Source organism: Trichosurus vulpecula, chromosome 3 (genome assembly GCF_011100635.1).
Source record: "Trichosurus vulpecula isolate mTriVul1 chromosome 3, mTriVul1.pri, whole genome shotgun sequence".
Lineage (NCBI taxonomy): Eukaryota > Metazoa > Chordata > Mammalia > Diprotodontia > Phalangeridae > Trichosurus > Trichosurus vulpecula.
Window position 1 is genome coordinate 211,059,156 of NC_050575.1, and position 19,890 is coordinate 211,079,045.

The 19,890-nt window shown below is 48.8% G+C and overlaps 1 protein-coding gene across 1 annotated transcript in view; it reads left to right on the plus strand.

The window, feature by feature from the left end:
• Positions 1–19,774, plus strand: part of CAD (carbamoyl-phosphate synthetase 2, aspartate transcarbamylase, and dihydroorotase) — a 29,505-nt gene extending 9,731 nt beyond the window's left edge. The window contains exons 16-44 of the mRNA XM_036749916.1: positions 422–534; positions 1,030–1,274; positions 1,535–1,781; positions 2,241–2,339; positions 2,457–2,681; positions 2,761–2,943; positions 3,141–3,359; positions 3,859–4,026; positions 4,187–4,369; positions 4,510–4,614; positions 5,162–5,401; positions 6,056–6,137; positions 6,468–6,634; positions 6,871–7,035; positions 7,261–7,392; positions 7,672–7,873; positions 8,151–8,341; positions 8,549–8,689; positions 9,406–9,504; positions 10,282–10,378; positions 11,093–11,137; positions 11,247–11,413; positions 11,523–11,597; positions 12,165–12,377; positions 16,458–16,583; positions 16,874–17,029; positions 17,207–17,308; positions 17,472–17,566; positions 17,776–19,774. Coding sequence (XP_036605811.1) covers positions 422–534; positions 1,030–1,274; positions 1,535–1,781; positions 2,241–2,339; positions 2,457–2,681; positions 2,761–2,943; positions 3,141–3,359; positions 3,859–4,026; positions 4,187–4,369; positions 4,510–4,614; positions 5,162–5,401; positions 6,056–6,137; positions 6,468–6,634; positions 6,871–7,035; positions 7,261–7,392; positions 7,672–7,873; positions 8,151–8,341; positions 8,549–8,689; positions 9,406–9,504; positions 10,282–10,378; positions 11,093–11,137; positions 11,247–11,413; positions 11,523–11,597; positions 12,165–12,377; positions 16,458–16,583; positions 16,874–17,029; positions 17,207–17,308; positions 17,472–17,566; positions 17,776–17,878 — 4,385 coding nt within the window. The 3' untranslated portion in view covers positions 17,879–19,774. The remainder of the gene's footprint in view (positions 1–421; positions 535–1,029; positions 1,275–1,534; positions 1,782–2,240; positions 2,340–2,456; positions 2,682–2,760; positions 2,944–3,140; positions 3,360–3,858; positions 4,027–4,186; positions 4,370–4,509; positions 4,615–5,161; positions 5,402–6,055; positions 6,138–6,467; positions 6,635–6,870; positions 7,036–7,260; positions 7,393–7,671; positions 7,874–8,150; positions 8,342–8,548; positions 8,690–9,405; positions 9,505–10,281; positions 10,379–11,092; positions 11,138–11,246; positions 11,414–11,522; positions 11,598–12,164; positions 12,378–16,457; positions 16,584–16,873; positions 17,030–17,206; positions 17,309–17,471; positions 17,567–17,775) is intronic.
• The last annotated feature ends 116 nt before the right edge of the window (positions 19,775–19,890 follow it).

Below are 19,890 nucleotides of genomic sequence, written 5' to 3' on the forward strand. Positions count from 1 at the left end.
GTGTTTTAGGTGGCAATTTTAGACTCCAAATAACATGCATAATTTAGACAGTGTGGTCACATATAAAACTGCGTCCGACTTCAACACAAAATGGCTGAACTGGGTGAAAAGTCTTTGTATGAATCATTTTGGGGAGGCCTTGTAGCGTCGTGCATGGAAAGTCAGGCTTAGAGTCAGGAAATCAGCCCTCTTCTGCCACCTATCTGCTGGGTGACCTTGGTAAACTCAGTTGCTGATATGACCCAGTAGAGGCAGTTCCGTTAGTAGGAGGTCACTATGCCAGTGAAATCACAGGTTTGGTCCCAAACCCCCCAAAATGAATCATATGGTAGACAAGGCATCTTTACACTGAGGCCTGCCTGAATACTCCATAGGGTCTTCAGGATGACTCCCACTTCTCCTCTCTTCCTCACTCTCCTAGGTGAGGTCATGGCTATTGGACGTGGGTTCGAGGAGGCATTCCAGAAGGCCTTGCGCATGGTGGATGAGAACTGTGTTGGCTTTGATCACACGATGAAGCCTGTCAGTGACATGGTGAGAGGGCAGCCCCATCCATTCTAATGATACCTGAAACCTACCTTGCGGTTCACTAGTGTTAGCCTGTCACCAATGGTGCCAGCCACTAACACTCCCTAGGGCCTGGTGGGGTCGATGGTACCTTAGGGACTGGCCTATGGCAAAGGCAACCATGTGGCACAGTGGATAGAGCACTGGGCCTGGAGTCAGGAAAGCCTGAGTTCAAATACAGCCTCAGATACTTAGTAGGTGTGTGACTCTGGGCAAATCACTTTATCTCTGCCTCAGTTTCCTTAGCTGTGATATGGGAAAATGAACAGCACCTAGCTCTCAGGGTTGTTGGGTGGATCAAATGAGATACTGTTATACTAAGTGGTTGTTAACCTGGTGCCTGGCACTATGTAGTCACTATATAAATGCTTATTCTTCTTCCCCTATGGAATATCCTGACCCTACTCTCAATATTCTTGTTCAAACCTTGACCCGTTTATTTCCAACCACCCTCCCCACCAGGAGCTGGAGACACCAACTGATAAACGGATATTTGTAGTGGCAGCTGCTTTATGGGCAGGATATACCATAGACCGACTCTATGAGCTTACTCGCATTGATCGCTGGTTCCTGCAGTGCATGAAGCGCATTATAGAACACACCCGAAAACTAGAAGAACACCGTGGGCAGCCCTTGCCCCCTGATTTGTTGCACCAGGCCAAACGCCTTGGCTTCTCCGACAAGCAGATTGCCCTTGCAGTGCTCAGGTCAGGGGGGTGGATGGGGGAGGTCAGAGTCAGGGCCCTTTAGTTGGATCAGGGGACCTTGGTGCCAGACTGCCAAGGCTGTGGAGGGAGTCGGGGATAGGTGTTTTTTGGTGAGGAAAAACCTGGAGACCTCAAGGTTTTTCTCTGGGAAGGGGGTTAATTAGTTGATTTGAAGTGTTGCAGGTTTTCCTTTCTAATCTTTGCCTTAGTTTGATGTAGCACTCCTTTTGTGCCCATTTCCGACCCTACTTTTTCTCCAGCACAGAGCTGGCCGTCCGAAAACTGCGGCAGGAACTGGGCATCTGTCCGGCAGTAAAACAGATCGACACGGTGGCAGCAGAATGGCCAGCTCAAACCAACTATCTGTACCTGACTTATGGGGGTACCACCCATGACCTGACATTCCATGCTCCCCACGTCCTGGTCCTGGGCTCTGGTGTCTACCGAATTGGCTCCAGTGTTGAATTTGATTGGTGTGCTGTGGGCTGCATCCGGCAGCTGCGCAAGGTCTGGGCTTTAACAAAAACTCAGGACTAGGTCCTCTTCCTGTTTCTACAATCTCTAACAAATGTTGGTTGTGCCCGTAATTAATTGGGGAGGAGATTTCTTCCAACACCTACTTAGTGATAAGTAGTAAACTCATCCCAAACCGCTGTTCTCTCTATCTCATGTCTGTGTTAGGGTCAGAGATTTAGGGACCATGGAACCCATTTGGAGGTCATTTAGTCCAAGCTCCCACCTATGTAGGAATATGCACTCCAACATTTGCAGAACTGTTTTGGGTAGTCGGGGCTTGTTAATTCTTGAGGTAGTTCATTGTCTGACAGCTGTTGGGAGAGATATTCTTGGGTCCTGAAGGTCAGTTTCAATAAGGAAATTTTTCTTAGTGTCTGCCTCATTCTACCTCTCCTTTGATACCCCATAGCTGAGTACTTGTCATTCCTGAATAACATTTCCATGTCACAGATGGGGTATAAGACCATCATGGTGAACTACAACCCTGAGACAGTCAGTACCGACTATGATATGTGTGACCGACTCTACTTTGATGAGATCTCTTTTGAGGTAAGGGAAGGGAGGAAAAGGGCAGGGTTAACTTGCTTTACTGGAATTCTGCTGGGTTTCATGTGAGGTAGGCAGATAGCACCTGCTTCTTGACCCCTAGCATCTCACCCCCTGCAGGTAGTGATGGATATCTATGAGCTGGAAAACCCCGAGGGTGTGATCCTCTCCATGGGGGGTCAGCTGCCCAACAACATGGCCATGGCTCTGCATAGGCAGCAGTGTCGGGTCCTTGGGACTTCCCCAGAGGCCATCGACTCTGCTGAGAACCGATTCAAGTTTTCTCGGCTTCTTGACACCATTGGTATCAGCCAGCCTCAGTGGCGAGAACTCAGTGACTTGGAGGTAGGCCTGGTGTGGGTGCTGCAGAGCACAGGTGAGTCTCTGTCTGACAACCACTGCCTGACATCCTTGCTCTTCTTAGTCTGCCCGCCAGTTCTGCCAGACTGTGGGATATCCTTGTGTGGTCCGCCCTTCTTACGTGCTGAGTGGTGCTGCCATGAATGTGGCCTATACTGATGGAGACCTGGAGCGCTTTCTGAGCAGTGCAGCTGCTGTCTCCAAAGAGCACCCTGTGGTCATCTCCAAGTTTATCCAGGAGGCCAAGGTTGGTGACAGTGAGTGAGCAGAAATGTCTCTGTTCCTCTTCTCCCCTGTTCCCAGCTGCTGCCCCCGTTCTCTGTCATCTCTTGTCTCTCTTGGGGCATCGTGGCTGTGGTTGCTTAGAGAACAAGGGGATGAGCAGGGCTATTTGGTTGGGGAGAATTCCCATGCTGCATGATCATTTTGTGTCACGGCTCCCAGGAAATCGACGTGGATGCTGTGGCCTCTGATGGCATAGTGGTAGCTGTAGCTATCTCGGAGCATGTGGAGAATGCAGGGGTGCACTCAGGGGATGCCACGTTGGTGACTCCTCCACAAGACATCACACCCAAGACATTAGAAAGGATCAAAGCGATTGTTCATGCTGTGGGTCAAGAGCTGCAGGTCACGGGGCCTTTCAATCTGCAGCTCATTGCCAAGGTAATAGGAGCAAGACTTGGATTGGAAGTCAGAGTTAAAGGTTAATGTTCTCTTTACTGCTAGAGCAGAGCTCCCCAAAGTTGGTGATGAGGAGTTACTGTGTTCTGTACCCAAAGTTTTGTGATTACAGAGGGAGAGGGAGAAACCTTCCTTGTGGGATCTGCCAGAATTTTGAAGCTTGAAAGCGTCTAGTTGTAGTCCTCTAGACATGGAGAGTGGGCTTGCTGGCAGCTGTGGACACTTAAAATACCAGGAAGCTTTCCCCCATGCCCTTGAGCATTTTAAGTCAGGAGTTGGCTCTGGGCTCTGCAGCAAGTCTACCTGCTTTCATTTAATCCCTTCAGGTCCACAGTCAACAAGTTGATTATAGTCACATTGTAATCTCACAGTTCATAGTCCAAAAAAGCAGGGTGGATGGAGGGATAAGAGGCTGGCTGACCAGCAGCAAGACCTGCTTCTTGGAGCCTTAGGTAACCATCACCATCTCTGTCTTCCCCAGGATGACCAGCTGAAGGTTATTGAGTGCAATGTCCGTGTCTCTCGGTCCTTCCCCTTTGTTTCCAAGACGCTTGGAGTGGATTTGGTGGCCCTGGCTACCCGAATCATCATGGGTGAGGAGGTTGAGCCTGTTGGGCTTATGGCTGGAACTGGAGTGGTGGGAGTGAAGGTAAGAATGGCTGGGATCCTTGGGGTTTAATTCTGGGGTTGGGAAATCCTAGGGTCAAGGTTAAGGTCTGTCTTCTTGTGGCTGTAGCCAGCCTCCTGATTTAAATCACATTTCCAAAGAAATCTTTAAAACCCTTTCCTCCCCATCTCTCCCCGCTCAGGTGCCCCAGTTCTCATTCTCACGACTGGCAGGAGCAGATGTGGTGCTAGGGGTGGAGATGACCAGCACCGGAGAGGTGGCTGGCTTTGGGGAGAGCCGCTGTGAGGCCTACCTTAAGGCTATGCTCAGCACTGGCTTCAAGATCCCCAAGAAGAATATCCTGCTGACTATTGGTAGTTACAAGGTATGTTAATTAGGCTTTGGGGAGCAGAGACGGGGCCGATGGTCCTTGAAGAAGGGAGGAGGATTTGGGTCTCCAAAGCGTCTAAGTCACCAGTGTCAAGTAATGCTTTGTTTTCCCTCTCTCCCTCCCACCTACCTCAGAACAAGAGTGAGCTGCTCCCCACAGTGAGGCTGTTGGAGAGTCTAGGCTACAGCTTATATGCCAGTTTGGGTACTGCAGACTTCTACACTGAGCATGGTGTCAAGGTACCTACTATCTCCCCTGCTGTATTTCTCTGTCTCTTCCAGTTGTACCTCACCCCAACCCCGCCAAAGATGCTGTTTTTGTCTCTCATTTCCGAGGGTTGGTCTGGGGTCAATAACAGCAGCTATGAATTTTACGGCATTTTAAGGTTTTAAAAGCTCTACCTTCAGAGAGCCCTGTGAGGCAAGCGGAGCTACTATTTTACAAATGAGGAAACTTGAGTCTCAAAATTTTAGTGACTTGCTCATTGTCACATGGTTGGGAACTGTCAAACTCCAAATTCGAGCCCAAGTCTCCCTGGGGTTTCTGGCATATCTACAAGGCGAACTCAGACTCCCAGGACCTACATCCCTTGAGTTGGGACTCATTTCTATCACTTTTCCTGCATCATGACCCCTGAGGGCCTTTCCGTTTTAGAGAGGCAGTTGATTGCTGGGTCCCATTCAGAGGCTCCCTAATCTGCCTTTTCCCCGGGTACCACTTCATTTGGGAGGGACTAACCCAGCTCTTCCTTGTTTTGACCACATGTGGGGCTTGTTGGGCACATAGGTCACGGCTGTGGACTGGCACTTTGAGGAGGCAGTTGAAGGTGAATGTCCACCACAGCGAAGCATCTTGGAACAGTTGGCAGAAAACCACTTTGAGTTGGTGATCAACCTGTCGATGCGTGGGGCGGGAGGCCGCCGCCTTTCCTCCTTTGTAACCAAGGGCTACCGGACCCGTCGCCTCGCCGCTGACTTTTCTGTGCCCCTCATCATCGACATCAAGTGCACTAAGCTGTTTGTAGAGGTGACTGGGGTTTAGAGAGTGATCAGTGGGACTTTGTGGTGATGGTGCTGGCATTAAAGAGCATTTCTAGTGAATAAATTGGGTGGCTGGGACCTGGGAAGGCATGAGAAGGCAGGCGCCAGTATAAAATGTTGCTGCTGCCTAACTGGAAGAATTGTGGCACTGGAAGGAGAGAAGCTGGTTGGGAGCGGCAGGACCAGGCTTCCAAATGGTGAAGGTTTGATTAAATCCTCCTTAACTTTTACAGTCCTTTTGCAAGCAGAAGTCAAATCAAGGTAGTACAAGGTAGACAAGGTAGTTGAACTCATACATCTGGGAGATGAACGGAGGTAGATGAAACAGACAGTGGAGATTTGCAACATAAGCTTAGAGTGGTGGGTGTTAGAATATCCTGAGAAGCATATTAATGGATGGACGTTACAGTGCTTCCGTTCTTCTTCCTAAAGGCATCAACGTTTCCCACAGGAACTCATTTTCCCATTGTTCTTCAGGATAGCAGCACCTAATCTACCCATCTCCCTTTTCAATAATGTCAAATTCTATTAAAACACAACAAAATACAGCTGATCTATAATTGTCATTCCACCAGTAGCAGTTATGGACACTCCCCAAACCACCTTCCCTAAGTAAAATTTAGCTGTCATCCTTTTGCAGGCATTGGGCCAGATCGGGCCAGCTCCCCCGCTGAAGGTGCATGTCGATTGCATGACCTCACAGAAGCTGGTGCGTTTGCCAGGTCAGTGGCAATTCTTTGTCTCCACATTGTCCCAGTTGCGTAACAGGAGCTAGAACGTGTGGGAATAGGGCTACTGGCCGTATTTAACACTACATGTAGACACATTTTCTCTGCCTTCGCTGTTCTGTTCTGTCTAGATTTAATTCCTCACCAGGGTTATCCCCCCATACCAGTTCCTGCTTTTTCTCATTGAAAACTCCAGCTTTTTCTTCTCATCTGTTCCTCATTTCCTTTCTTCCTTTTGTGGGATGGAGTTGCACTTTTTTTGTCCCACACAAAAAAAACCCTCAGATGCCCAAACCTGTTCCCGTCCTCCTCACCTTTCTCCAGGGCTGATTGACGTACATGTGCACCTGCGGGAACCAGGTGGTACCCACAAAGAGGACTTTGCCTCAGGCACAGCAGCTGCCCTAGCTGGGGGGGTCACCATGGTGTGTGCTATGCCCAACACCCGGCCTCCCATCATAGATGCTCCGGCTCTTGCCCTGGCACAGAAGGTGAGTGTTCCCAGACCCTTCGTTCGTCCACTCAAAGAGAAGCTCCTGTTGACCAGACTGTCTCACTTAGTCAGTTTCCTCCCCTTTTAATAGATCTTTTCACTGACCCTGTTAGACCCTAACTCCTTTAAGATACAATAAGGCCCCAAGGGCCCAGAATAATTTTCTTGAGGGTATACTAAAGTAGCTCTGAGATGTCCAGACCAACACTGATGTATTTTATCATTGTCCTCTAGTTGGCAGAGACCGGGGCCCGCTGTGACTATGCCTTGTTCCTCGGGGCCTCATCAGAGAACGCAGGAACCCTGGGTGCTGTGGCCGGGGCAGCTGCAGGATTGAAACTCTATCTCAATGAAACGTTCTCTGAACTTCGGCTGGACAGCCTTGCCCATTGGATGGAGGTGGGAAGCCAGAAATTGGGCTGGGTGGGTGGGAGGGTGATACTGAGATAACTTAAGTGGGAGATGGAGACCAAACTAGGGAGCAGGAACAGTGGAATGCTGGCCAGCTCTGGTGAACGGAGTAGAATGAGGAGGGCTGAAGGAAGGACCAGGAATACTCAGCGGCACTGCATAATGATGGAAGGGGGTCCCAGACTTAGCTCCTTATCCCTTCTCTGTCCATAGCACTTTGAGACTTGGCCACACCATCTCCCCATTGTGGCTCATGCAGAACGACAGACTGTAGCCGCCATCCTTATGGTAGCCCAGCTGGCTCAACGGCCTATACACATCTGCCATGTGGCTCGGAAGGAGGAGGTAAGAAGCTGAGGGCAAAAAGAAATTGTGTGTGTGACTGTGTGTGCGGGTGCATATGAGTGAATGTTTGAGGGGTAGGGGGACTGTGTTAGTGGTGGGAGGATAGAAGGAATGAGGCGATAGAAAGACAAAGGGTACAAGATAGGAGACCAGGACCACAGAGTCAGGATCTTTGCATCTTTCTGGTTAGTCCGCAGATAAAAGTCCAAAGGGACCAGACTAGGGGATCATCCCCAGTGTTGGACCTTCTCCAGAACTCTCTGTTCTCTCAACCTCCAGATCCTGTTAATTAAAGCAGCAAAGGCACGGGGGGTACCAGTGACCTGTGAGGTGGCCCCCCACCATCTCTTCCTGAGCCAAGTGGACCTTGAGCGCCTGGGGCCTGGGAAGGGGGACGTCCGGCCTGAGCTTGGCTCCCCTGAGGATGTGGAGGCTCTCTGGGAGAACATGGCTGTCATTGATTGCTTTGCCTCCGACCATGGTAAGGAGGGGAGCCCCCATGTCAAATTTCTTCTTGTAAGTTAGGCAATGGGGTGAGCCCATGGGGGTGTGTGAGCTCTTGATTGAGGGCATGGCAGTGGGAGAGAGGGACAAGGTTCCTCTCTTTTTCTTCTTCACATAGAGAAAAAGACCAGTATCATCCCCAAGCCTACCTTTTTCATTTCTCACTTGAAAAGGAGCTGCGTCCTGAGGTGGGTCTGAGTCCTCAGGTAGGAAAAATGTCTTGGCCCTTCCAACAACAGTCCCTTTTCTTTCAGCTCCTCACACTCTGGAAGAAAAAACGGGGTCCAAGCCTCCCCCTGGCTTCCCTGGCCTAGAGACAATGCTCCCACTTCTGCTGACAGCTGTGAGTGAGGGCCGGCTCAGCCTGGATGACCTGCTGCAGAAGCTACACCACAACCCCCGGCGAATCTTTCACTTGCCCCAGCAGGACGACACTTATGTCGAGGTGTGCGCTTGGGGTGGTAAGGGCCACAAAGGAAAACAAGACCCCTAGATGGAGGCCTGTGTGAAAGGGAGGATGTTGTGCCAAGATTAGCCGGAGGCGTGGGGTGGGGTGGTTAGTTTTGAACCCAGAGTTTGCTTGTCTTTTGTGGGGAAGCTATGTCCAGTTGTGACCCCCCCCACCCCCATCTGCCACTTATGTCCTGGACAGGTGGATCTGGAGCATGAGTGGACCATCCCCAGCCACATGCCCTTCTCCAAGGCACACTGGACACCTTTTGAGGGGCAGCGGGTGAAGGGCACTGTCCGGCGAGTTGTCCTTCGAGGCGAAGTTGCCTATATTGATGGCCAGGTAACTGAGCCCATGATCCCCGTCCCTCCCTCTCAATTCTTGGTCAAACCCTCCTGTTTTCTAATCCTACCTAGTTCGGACAATTCAGTTGTTCCTCCTTCCACACCTTTGCTTCTGTAGTCATTCAGGTCATGTTTTATAGAATCTTAGAACTTAAAGAGATCTTTGAGGTCATTAAATCCAACCGAGCAATTTGTCGTTCAGCCTCTTTTTGAGCACTTCCAGTGATGGGAAACTTACTTCTCTCCCTGATCCACCCCCAGCCCCCATGCAGCCCAGCCTGTTTGGATTTGTTAGGAAATGTTTTCCTTATTTTGAGATAAAATCTCTTTCCTTTAACTGCCACCCAGGCCAACCAGGATAAGTAACACCTCTTTTACGTGATGACCCTTTAGCTATTTGCAGAAATAATTCTATGAGGTGGGTCTCTTTCGATCTGTCCCTCAAACTGGGTTCCTCCCTCTCTCCCCACTGAAAAGAAGCTGTCTGTACCCTTCAAATACAGGCAGACCGTCTGTTGATTTTCCTGTGTGTTAGTGATCCCCAGATGACAATCCAATGCCAACTGCTGGCTTTACTGTGTGCACGTGGGCATTACAAAGGCTTTGACCCCATCCCCTGCTTGCCCTCCCACTGTCTTACAGCTCACTCTGTTTCCAGTGTCTTCCCTGCCTGACCCCCTCCTCACCTCTTTTTTCCTGGTGTTTTATATACAGGTGCTGGTGCCTCCAGGCTACGGGCAAGATGTGAGGAAGTGGCCTCAAGGCCCAGTGCCTCAACTCCTGCCCTCAGCCCCACCCAGCGAGAGTACCAAGGTAGGGAGCCAAGGGGTGCAGGTGGTCACAGCCAGCCGATTGAAGAGGGCCCGTGAGGGACTTCTCAAACATTTTCACTACAGTTTCAGTCGGAAGAGAACTTAGGGTCCTCTGATCTAACCCATACCTGTGCAGGTGTTTCCTACACAGGTTATAGACACTTCAGCATCTGCTTGAAGACCTCCAGGGATAGGGAAACCTTGCCTTCTTCCCTCCCCAGGCAGTCATTTCACTTTCTGAACTTCTCTGATGGAGACTTTTCCCCCTTAATCTACTTCTGCTCTCTCTTTTATATGCCCTCTGGGGCCATGTGTCTGATTCCTCTTATAAACATGGCAGCCTCTCTTACTTAAAAACAGCTACCATGTTTCTTCAAGTATCCATTTCCTTTGACATGGTCTCATATCCCTTCACTATCATAGTCACCCTCCTCTGGACCACCACTCTGCCTGTTTCCTACTTTGCTATTGCAGGAAACACAGAATTAATGAGAGAATTAATGGGGAAAATGATGGTGCCATTTGAAACATTCGTGACGAACATAGGGTCATTACTAACTTATACCAGAAGCCAAATTAAAGACACTCATGTCATAAGCATGAATACTCTAAGGAACCAGCTCCCAGATATTAAGGATCATCTCCTTAGTGATGGGGAGGAGGGATAAGGGATGTATGAGTTTGTGAGAACAGTGAGTTTGATTTTCTTTAGGGAGGGGAAGGAAGGAGGGACTTTTGGTTGAAGCCTCAAAAGGATGGACCCATGTTACCTTCACAGACTCCTGAAAGGCCCCGGCGTGGCATCCCAGGCCTTCCTGATGGGCGCTTCCATCTCCCACCTCGAATCCACCGAGCTTCCGACCCTGGCCTTCCAGGTGAGAGGAAATCTGCCAATATTGACTAAAGGATGGTCTTTTCTCTTTTTTTCTCTCTAAGGACCCAGAATAGAGGAGTAGGTCTGTTGGGGCTCAGCATTTCTTCCAAGTTGTCTTCTTGCTAAACACCCTAGATTAATGAGTCTCTCTGCTCTAAATCCTGCCCTTCCCTCTTCCTGTCTCCCAATCCCATCCCCACCCTTCCAACCAAGTTTGATCCATTTTATTCATCCTTTGATTTTGATAAGTAAGACTAGGGGTAATTGTCCCCACCCCAGCTTCCCCTTACTCGTCCTCTCTTGTTATGGGCAGCTGCATTCATCAGCCTAAGAGCCAGGACCCCACAAGGCAGCAGAATGTGGGGTAAATCTGGGGCTTTTTCCCCATGGAGTGCCTCTTAAGTTGCTGTGAGCCTGGCTTTTCCATCTTGCATAAGAGCCCTGCTGTCATGGGGTTGAGGACCGGGGATGGGGTGGGGATGAGGAGAAGAACTGCTACCTGTGTCCAGTTTGCTGGGTCAGGCCATATGTGTCTGGGTGTACACGCCTGCCTGTAGACCAGAGCTACTTATTTCTCTCCCCTCCGCTAACCTGCTGTGGCTGCCTTGGTGTGAGCTGGTTTAACATACACAGTGTGATAAGTAAGGATCCTGGGAGATGAGTAACTACTCTTGACTCCAGCCAAAAACTTATTTCTGCCCTTTTCCCTTTGTAGCTGAAGAGCCCAAAGAAAAGCCCTCCCGGAAGGCAGTGGAGCCAGGTGGGAAACTAATGACAGGGCTGCTAGGGAGGAGATGGAGGGAAACTTTGACCCCCAGGTTGAAGTAGGCCACGCTCTGATCAGTCACTTGTCTTGTCCCCTGCTGTAGACCTAGCAGGAACTCCTGATAGCTGCTGCTACCCTCCTCCAGTGCCTAGGCAGGCATCACCCCAGAACCTGGGGACTCCTAGCCTGTTACATCCTCAGACCTCACCCTTGCTGCATTCTCTGGTTGGACAGCATATACTGTCCGTTCGTCAGTTTACCAAAGATCAGGTATCTGGCCTGGGGGGTGGTGTTGTCAGGAGAGTTCTGGGGTCTGCAGGGATTTTGAAGAGGAAATCTGAGGAAGTATTGTCCCTGACTGACTTGTGACCCTCTTCAGATGTCCCACCTGTTCAATGTGGCACACAACCTGCGGATGATGGTGCAGAAGGAGCGAAGCATAGACATTCTCAAGGTCAGAACCAAAGGGAAGAAGGGCTTGAGTTGGGCTCCTATGGAGAGCCTCCTGTTGGCAGTAAGAGGGAGGATGGTCTGTTGTTTCCATGTGTGTCTGCTTCCCACCATACACTCATGGGGTATCACAGCTTGTGATGGATTCATCTTCCTTGTGTAGCATCCTATGGAATAGACTTTAACACATTTTATCCCCAACACTCAAAACATACCCATCCCCATTTCCACTTTGCTTTCCAGAATCTCAGTTAGCCAGTCTGACTTAAGTTAGCTTTGTGGTATTCTTAGGAAATGCCAGCCAGATCTTCCACCCCTGCCAGGGAGCATATACTTATTAACAGTGAATTTCTAGAGAGAAAGTTTTAACCAAAAACTGATGGTGATTAGCAAGCCAATGGGGCACATACTTCTTGGTAGGTGGGCTTTTTCAGGATCTCTCAAATTAGATACCATGTAGACTGCCACTTCTTCTGTTTGTGGCTAAGATGGAGCCCTGGGGGAAGGTTGGGAAGGTTCCTGCCTTTGTTCTCTGGGGTGAATCTGCTTCCCCCATGTCCTTTCCCAATAGGGCAAGGTGATGGCCTCCATGTTTTATGAAGTGAGCACTCGCACCAGCAGTTCCTTCGCAGCAGCCATGGCCCGGCTTGGGGGCTCTGTGCTCAGCTTCTCCGAAGCCACGTCGTCTGTCCAGAAGGGAGAATCCCTAGCAGACTCTGTCCAGACCATGAGTTGCTATGCTGATGTTGTCGTGCTCCGGCACCCCCAGCCTGGAGCTGTGGAGGTAAGAAGGGCCAGGGTCTGTGGGGGAAACAAAAAGAGATTCAGCCTTTTGGACTGAACTAGGAAGACAGTGGGGACCCAACTGTGGATGGTGAGATAATGATGCAGAAGAGAGAATGAGCAGTTTTATTGGCACCATGACAGGCCTCAATTTTGTTTTTTTAAGAATTTGTATTGAGAAATTTTATTTTAACAAATACAAACACTTCTGGCATACCCTGAATTGAGTCAACCACAATGTACAGGCTGTGGGAGCCAATCCCAGAATCTGAGATTTGGAAGGTGCTTCTAGGGCCATCTGGTATAACCCGTACAGGAAAAGGAATCTCTGTTGCATTATCCAGTTTTCCACTAAAGGCCTCTGAGGAGAGGGAGCCCCTCACCTCTCAGGACAGGCCATTCCACTTTCGGTAGCTCTTAATCAGCAGGAATTTTTTCCAAAAATCGAGCCTGAATGGGCCTTCTTGCGTTCTTTACTCATTGCTCCTAGTTCTGCCCGCTAGGACCAGATAGAACAAGTCTAATCTCTCCTTCACATAGTGGTCCTAAGATAATTTGCCATAGCTGTCGTGTGCTCCCCGAGTCTGCTGTGCTCCAGGCTAAACCTCCCCAGCTCCTTCAGCTGATCTCATGGCCAGGACTCAAGGTCCTTCATCATTTTAGTTACTCTCCTGGACATACTCCACTTTATCATTGTCCTTCCTAAAACATGGTCCCCAGAACTGGACACAATATGAGGTTTAGTGAGGGCAGAGGACAGCGCCTCTGCCACCCCTCTGTTCCTGGACACTGTGCAACTCGAGAAGCAGCCCCTTGGCATTTTGTGCTGTCCACCTCATTGAACGTGCCTCTCCTGCTTACGCTTAGGAAGTTTACTTGATTTATACCACAGTGCAAGACTTTGCATTTATCCTATTGAATTTTGTCTTATTAGATTCTAGCCTTGTCAGGATTTTTGGATCGGACCCTGTCACCCTGACAGCTAGGTGGTCCAGTGGGTAGCTGTGCCTATAGTCAGAAAGACCCGAGTTCAAATTCGGCCTCTGACATTTACTAGCTGTGTGAGGCAGGTCACTTAACACCTCTGAGTCTCAGTTTCCTCGTCTGTAAGATGGGGATAATAATAGACCTACCTACTAGGGTTGTTAAGCATGAGATCATGTTTGTAAAGCGCTTAGGTCAGCACCTGGCACAAAGTCAGCATTGTATAAATGGCCAGCTATTTATTATTGTTGTTGCCATCATCCCTTTGTGTTAGGGATCCCTCTCAGCTTTGTGTCTTCTACAGAGTTAACAAACAGTTTCATACCATCTATGCCTTGGTCCAGATCATTGATTAAAATGCTAACCTGCGCAGTGCTAAACACTGATCCCTGGGGCACTGCAATGCAGACCTCCACCACATTGACATGGAACCATTAACCACTACTCTTGAAGCCCAGCCATCCAACCCATTCTGAATCCATCCTGGTTGTATTATCATCCAATCTATTATCTCTCTGCCTTCTTCACAAGAAACTAAGTCATCTTGGTTTGGGGGGCCGGGGGGAGAGGCAGGAAAAGGTTAATGAGATTGGTCTGTGTGACTTCTTCTTGAAGCCCTCCTAACTCTTTCTAATCCCTGTTTCCCTTTCTAGACCTCCACCACCCATCTCTTTAATGATCTTTTCTTGAGTTTTTCCAAGCAGGAGTCAGAGATGTCAAGCCCATTGGCTGCTAGCTTGTGGGCTTAGTTCTCTTCCCCTTTTTGGATCAGAGCATCGTTGGCCCTTCTCCAGTCTTGTGGTGCCTCTCTTATTCTCCATAATTTTTAAATATCACCGACAAAGGCTTAGAAATCACACCTCCCACTTCCAGGTCAGGACCAGAGGAGGGAGGTAGTTTGTCTGCACTGGGTAACTTGGATTCACCCAGGACAGCCTGGTGCTGTCTCACTTTTCTCTTATTTATGTTGAGCGTCAGCTCCCCATTAGTCATTGATGTGTCTGTCATTTCCAGTGTAAAGGCCATTCTCTTGCAGAGAAAACAGAAACAACATATGAGTCAGGCAGGCCTGCTTTCTCCCTGTTGTCAGCTGCCGATCCTGCCTCTTCTTTTATCATCTTCCTTTGATTCAGGGTATTTGTTCCATGAAGTTTGGATTTAGTCAGAGGGCCGTAGGTGGCCTCTAGGCTGCAGGTTCCCCACCCCTGTCTTAGATCTTCTGTTTTTCCCAATGTATGTAGCCAAAAATCCCATTTGGTTGTGCGTAGCGTCCCCCACCATTCAGCCTCAGCTGTTTCTGATCTGAAGCATTCCTCGTGTCTTGTGCTTTTACATTTATTTTCTGTTACTTGGCCTTGCTTCCATCTTCTGGGTGTTTCTTCTGTGCTTGACCCCGGTGATATTTAATATTTATCAACAATGTGGATAAAGGCAGAGATTGATGTGCTTCTCAAATCTGTGAGGGGTGGCTGACACAACAGGGTGGTTGTCAGAAGCCCAAAAGACCTTGACAGGCTAGAGCACTATGCTGGCTATGAGAAGATAAAAACTTAGTGCAGAATACATGTAAAACCTTACATTTGGGTACCCAGAAAAAGTCACCTTCACAAACAGAAGAGGAGGGAAGGATGATTAGCCGGCGGCTGTTCCGAACGAGCTCCGGATGACTCAGCAGCTCAGTGAATTCGATCTTGTCCTGCGTCAAGAGGCATGGCTTCCAGAAATAGGGAGGTGATGTAGACTTGGGTCAGGCCTCTTCTGTAGAGCTGGGTTCAGATCTTGGCACCGTGTGTAACAAGGACGAGGATAAACTGGAAAGCACCCAGACAGCATCTGGGAAGCCAAGAGCCTGGAGTCCATTCGAGAATCAGTTGAAGGACATGGGCTCATTTAACCTAGGGAAGAGAAGACTCAAGGATTTAAAGGGTTGCTCTGTGGAGGAGGCGTTAGACGTGGTTTTTGTTTGGCCAAGCGTGCAGAACCAGGAGCAATAAGTGGAAACTGTGAAATAGTCAACTGAGACTATCTATATCCAGAAAAGCCTTCTAACAATTGTTTAATTGTTTAGGACTCTTTGTGACTCCATTTGGGATTTTCTTGGCAGAGATACTAGAGTAGTTTGTCATTTCCTTCTCCAGCTCATTTTACAGATGAGGAAACTGAGGCAAATGGGGTTAAGTGACTTGCTCAGGATCACACAGTAAGTGTCTGAGGCCAGATTTGAACTCCTGTCTTCTTGATTCCAGGCCTGGCGCTCTGTCCACTGTGCCACCTAGCTGCCCCCTAACAATGACAGCTATTCAGAAGTGGAATGGACTCCCTTGGAGACTGTTAGTACATGCAGTCTTTTATGTTAGAGGCTTCCACTTGTTTAAAAAGATGCTTCCTGTTAGCACCAGTGTTGTCCAGTCTTTTTTGTGTTTTGTTGTCTCTGTTTACAGACAGCTTTAAAAGAGCTGTTATCTACTGCAACATTAGTAGTAGTAGGGAATATTGTTCTTTTGGTTCTACTTCATTTGTTCCTCTCCAAAATAGGGGTGCTGGGCTAGATGGCTTCTTGTGACCTTCCGTTTCTAGCTCTATGATCCATGCTTGTAACCTTCTCCTTCCTTGCTTGGAGCCCTCTTGGAATCCCTAGATCCTTTTAAACAGTCAGCTCAGGTATCATCTGCCTATCCCAGTCTCCTCAGTTGTTGGTGTGCTCCCCAGGAACCACAACAAAAGAATTTGTATTTAGTACACATTTACATCCTATGTATGCGTTGTCTCTCCTCCCCCCAATAAAACAGAAGGGTCTTGATGGCAGGGAATGACTTGTTTTTGTATCCCCAGCTCCAAGCGCATTGCCTAGCATGCAGAAGGCACTTAATGAATGCTTGTTGAATTACATAGTAGGATCACTGCTTATGAACAATTTTCTAACTTTTCTTGAATAAATTCCAAATACTTCACTAGCAGTGAAAGTAATATACCTTTTTTCATTTGAGTTGCTGTTATTATTATTAAAAGTAGGTACTTTTTTAGATTGCTTTTGACATTTTGCAGTTATTTTCTTGAGAATTGTTCATGTACTTCTTCCCCAACATCTCTTATATAGCTGGCAGCAAAGCATTGCCGGAGGCCAGTGATCAATGCTGGGGATGGAGTAGGAGAGCACCCGACCCAGGCCTTGCTGGACGTCTTTACCATTCGAGAGGAGCTAGGAACTGTCAATGGCATGACGGTAAGAGGGAACCCACCCCCCACCCCATGGTGGATTGAGGTCTGGGTCCTCCCCATACTTTCTTCAGCAGACTTCAGCCTGCGGAGGGACCTTTTGTTTTTAGCTTTGACTATGATGAGAGTGACTTTGGAGGCAGTCATGGGGCAGGTTGATTCTGAAGGAGAAGATGAGGACTTGAGATGGCCTGCAGCCCCTGTATTTTCTGACTGCTTAAGGCAAAGGAAGGTCTTGCTGAGGGCTTCTGTGGCTGGAGTTACCTCCGAGTGAAGGGACCTGACTCTTTTCCCTAGATCACGATGGTAGGAGATCTCAAGCACGGACGGACGGTACACTCCCTTGCCTGCCTACTCACCCAGTATCGAGTCAGCCTTCGCTATGTGGCACCCCCCAACCTGCGCATGCCACCTGATGTCTTGTCTTTTGTGGCTTCCAGAGGGACTAAGCAGGTGAGCCTCCCGTTTTCAGTCTGGTCCCCTTGTTTCTCTGCCATCTTGGCAGGGTGGCAGTTCATCCTGGGCAGATTGGCTTGAGTGGGCCAGGAAGCAACAGATTGGATGCTGCAGCAGGTTACTGGGTGTCCTGGGCTTCACCCTGGTTTCTTCCCCCTTTCTTCCTTTTCCTAGGAGGAATTTGAGAGCATCGAGGAGGCACTGCCTGACACAGATGTCCTCTATATGACTCGGATTCAGAAAGAACGGTTTGGCTCCAGCCAGGAATATGAAGCTGTAAGTGCTCAGAACAGTGGCTTAGCCGGGAAGGGGTTGCAGGATGAAAAGGACAGTCACATCCCAGTGGCCACATTTGGTTTGCCCTGGGTGTTAGCCACACAACTGTGACTTCTGGGGTGCTGAGGGGACCTTGAGCCAAACAACCGTTCCTTCCCTTCAGTGTTTTGGCCAGTTCATCCTCACGCCCCACATCATGACCCGGGCCAAGAAGAAGATGGTTGTGATGCACCCAATGCCTCGAGTCAACGAGATCAGGTAAGAAGGGCTTGTGGTTAGGGCAACGCAGATGTTGAATACATTGAAATACAGCTGCCAGGACCTGACTCTTGGGGTCTCACTGACATTGCCCCTCTGGGGTTAGGCACCTCTTCTCTATAGGCTGACCAGTGGGGAAAAAGAGATAAAGGAATAACTGGGGATGTGCTTTCTGGGAGTAGGCAGTGACCTATCCTTTCCCCCTGCAGTGTGGAGGTGGACTCTGACCCCCGGGCTGCCTACTTCCGGCAGGCTGAGAACGGCATGTACATGCGGATGGCCCTTCTTGCTACTGTGTTGGGGCGGTACTAGAGCTCAGCTCTAACAGCTTCTCTCTGCTGCTCCTGCCACTAGGCAAGGATTCCTGGTGCCCCCCAAGGGGGCAGCACATTGAATGTGAGACTGTGGGGTAGCCCCAGAACACAGATACATACAAACTTGGAAGCCTTTGGGCTGGGACTTCCCCAGCTTGGGGATGGGGCAGGGTGTCAGGTGCTAGGGTCTCCACCTCACCTCACCTGCACCTGTGCTCCTCCCCATTCCCCCACCCCATCACTAGCCTTTAAAGGTATATAGTAACTTTTCTATGACCTGATCTCAGAGCCATTTCCTGAATTTAATAAACAGCTGAGCTGCCTCTCTTATTTTTTCCACGTCTCCCATTGTCCATAAAGGGAGAGATTTCCTTGTGGCCAAGTGTCCACAGGAGTAGGTTTACTTAACCCAGCTGTTGTGGCTATATCATCATCGTCATTACTCCAGGTCCTATTGCTTTTTGTGGCCTAGAAACTCAAGTACTCTGCGCGTAGAGGACAAGCCTGGCAGAGACAGTTTAGCTTTTCAGAGACTGAGATCCAGAAAGGGCAGAGCCTCCTCATGCATCTGAAAATCACTCTGCCCAAATCATTCTGGTTTATATTTTTATAGCGATCATGGAACAGGTCAATCATAGAGGGACCCGGCAGACAATGGTACAAAGCTCAGTTTTAGGGGGTTTTTTGAGTTATTTATATAGAATTGGGCTAACGTAACTTAAGTTGTTGACACCCTGAAGAACCATCTTCCTGAAACCATTTGGTCTATTCAAGAATGGCAAAAGGGGGAGGTGTTCCCTAACTGGCTGATCCAATGATGACCCTGCTCTTAGTCTGGTCACTTTCCTGATCTACTTTCTAGGAGTCTTTAGAATTCTTCCATGAACTTTAAATTTCCCTTTAGACACTAGCTAAGCCTTTGATAAGGATGAAACAGAAGAATTTCATAAGAGATAAGGTTTGGGACTGAGGACACTAATATTTCTTCATATTTTCCAAAGACAGAAGAGAGGCATGAGTATGCTTCTACACCTTGCAAAAACATCCTAACACTTAACTCCAAACTAATGCTGGCACCAGCCTGGGCAAGGTGTGTACAAGGTATTTATCTCCTTCCAAGGCAGAGTTCCCCAGGAAATTCTCCTTCTCTCCCGTCTCTCCACTTCCCAAATAGACTTCAGGGTCTAGACCAGGCCAGCCTTTCTCTCTAATACTAAGGAGACCAACAATTTCTGTTAGCCTTCACAATAACCCTAATCTCCCAAAATTTCATAGTTTCAGAAATGAAGAGGAATTTAGTAATTTAGTCCAACTCCTGTCCTCATCCCCACTTTATGAATGAGGAATCTGAGAAGTTAAATTAATTGCCTACGATGGCACAGGTAGCAGATAGTAGGGATTAGAGTTTGGGACACCAAATCCGGTGCATCTCTTCCTCTTCCTCTGTACCTCTGGTGCCATTTGTGAAGCTCAGTGCCCATCCTTGCTTGAAGACCTTTCTAACTGCCTATGATGGGGGCCTGTGCTGCCTCCTTTGGGGGCAAAGGAAATAGTCTAAATGCTGGCCTTACTGGCCCCCATGCTTCCTTCAGGTACAATGGAGGATCAAAGCTGTGATGAGGCTGTTTGGTGAAAGGCCTCCATAAAGGCAGTGTGACATGGTAGATTAAGTGCTTGGATTGGCTTGGATTCAGGATGACAGGTAAACTCTGATACTTAGAAAGGCCATCTATATGCCAAGCACTGTAGTAGGCATCAGGGACAAAGACCAAAATCCAACAGACTTTGCCTATAAGGAGCTTATATTTGAGCAGATTTATGTTGTGCATTATAAGTGAATCAGAGCAGAGCACTGGACCTGGAGTCAGGAAGATCCGCGTTCAAATCTAACCTCAGACACTAGCTCTGTGACCCTGGGCAAGTCACTCAATGTCTGTCTACCTCAGTTTCTCATCTGTAAAATGGGGATGCTCTGGAGAAGGAAATGGCAAACCACTCTAATACTTTGCC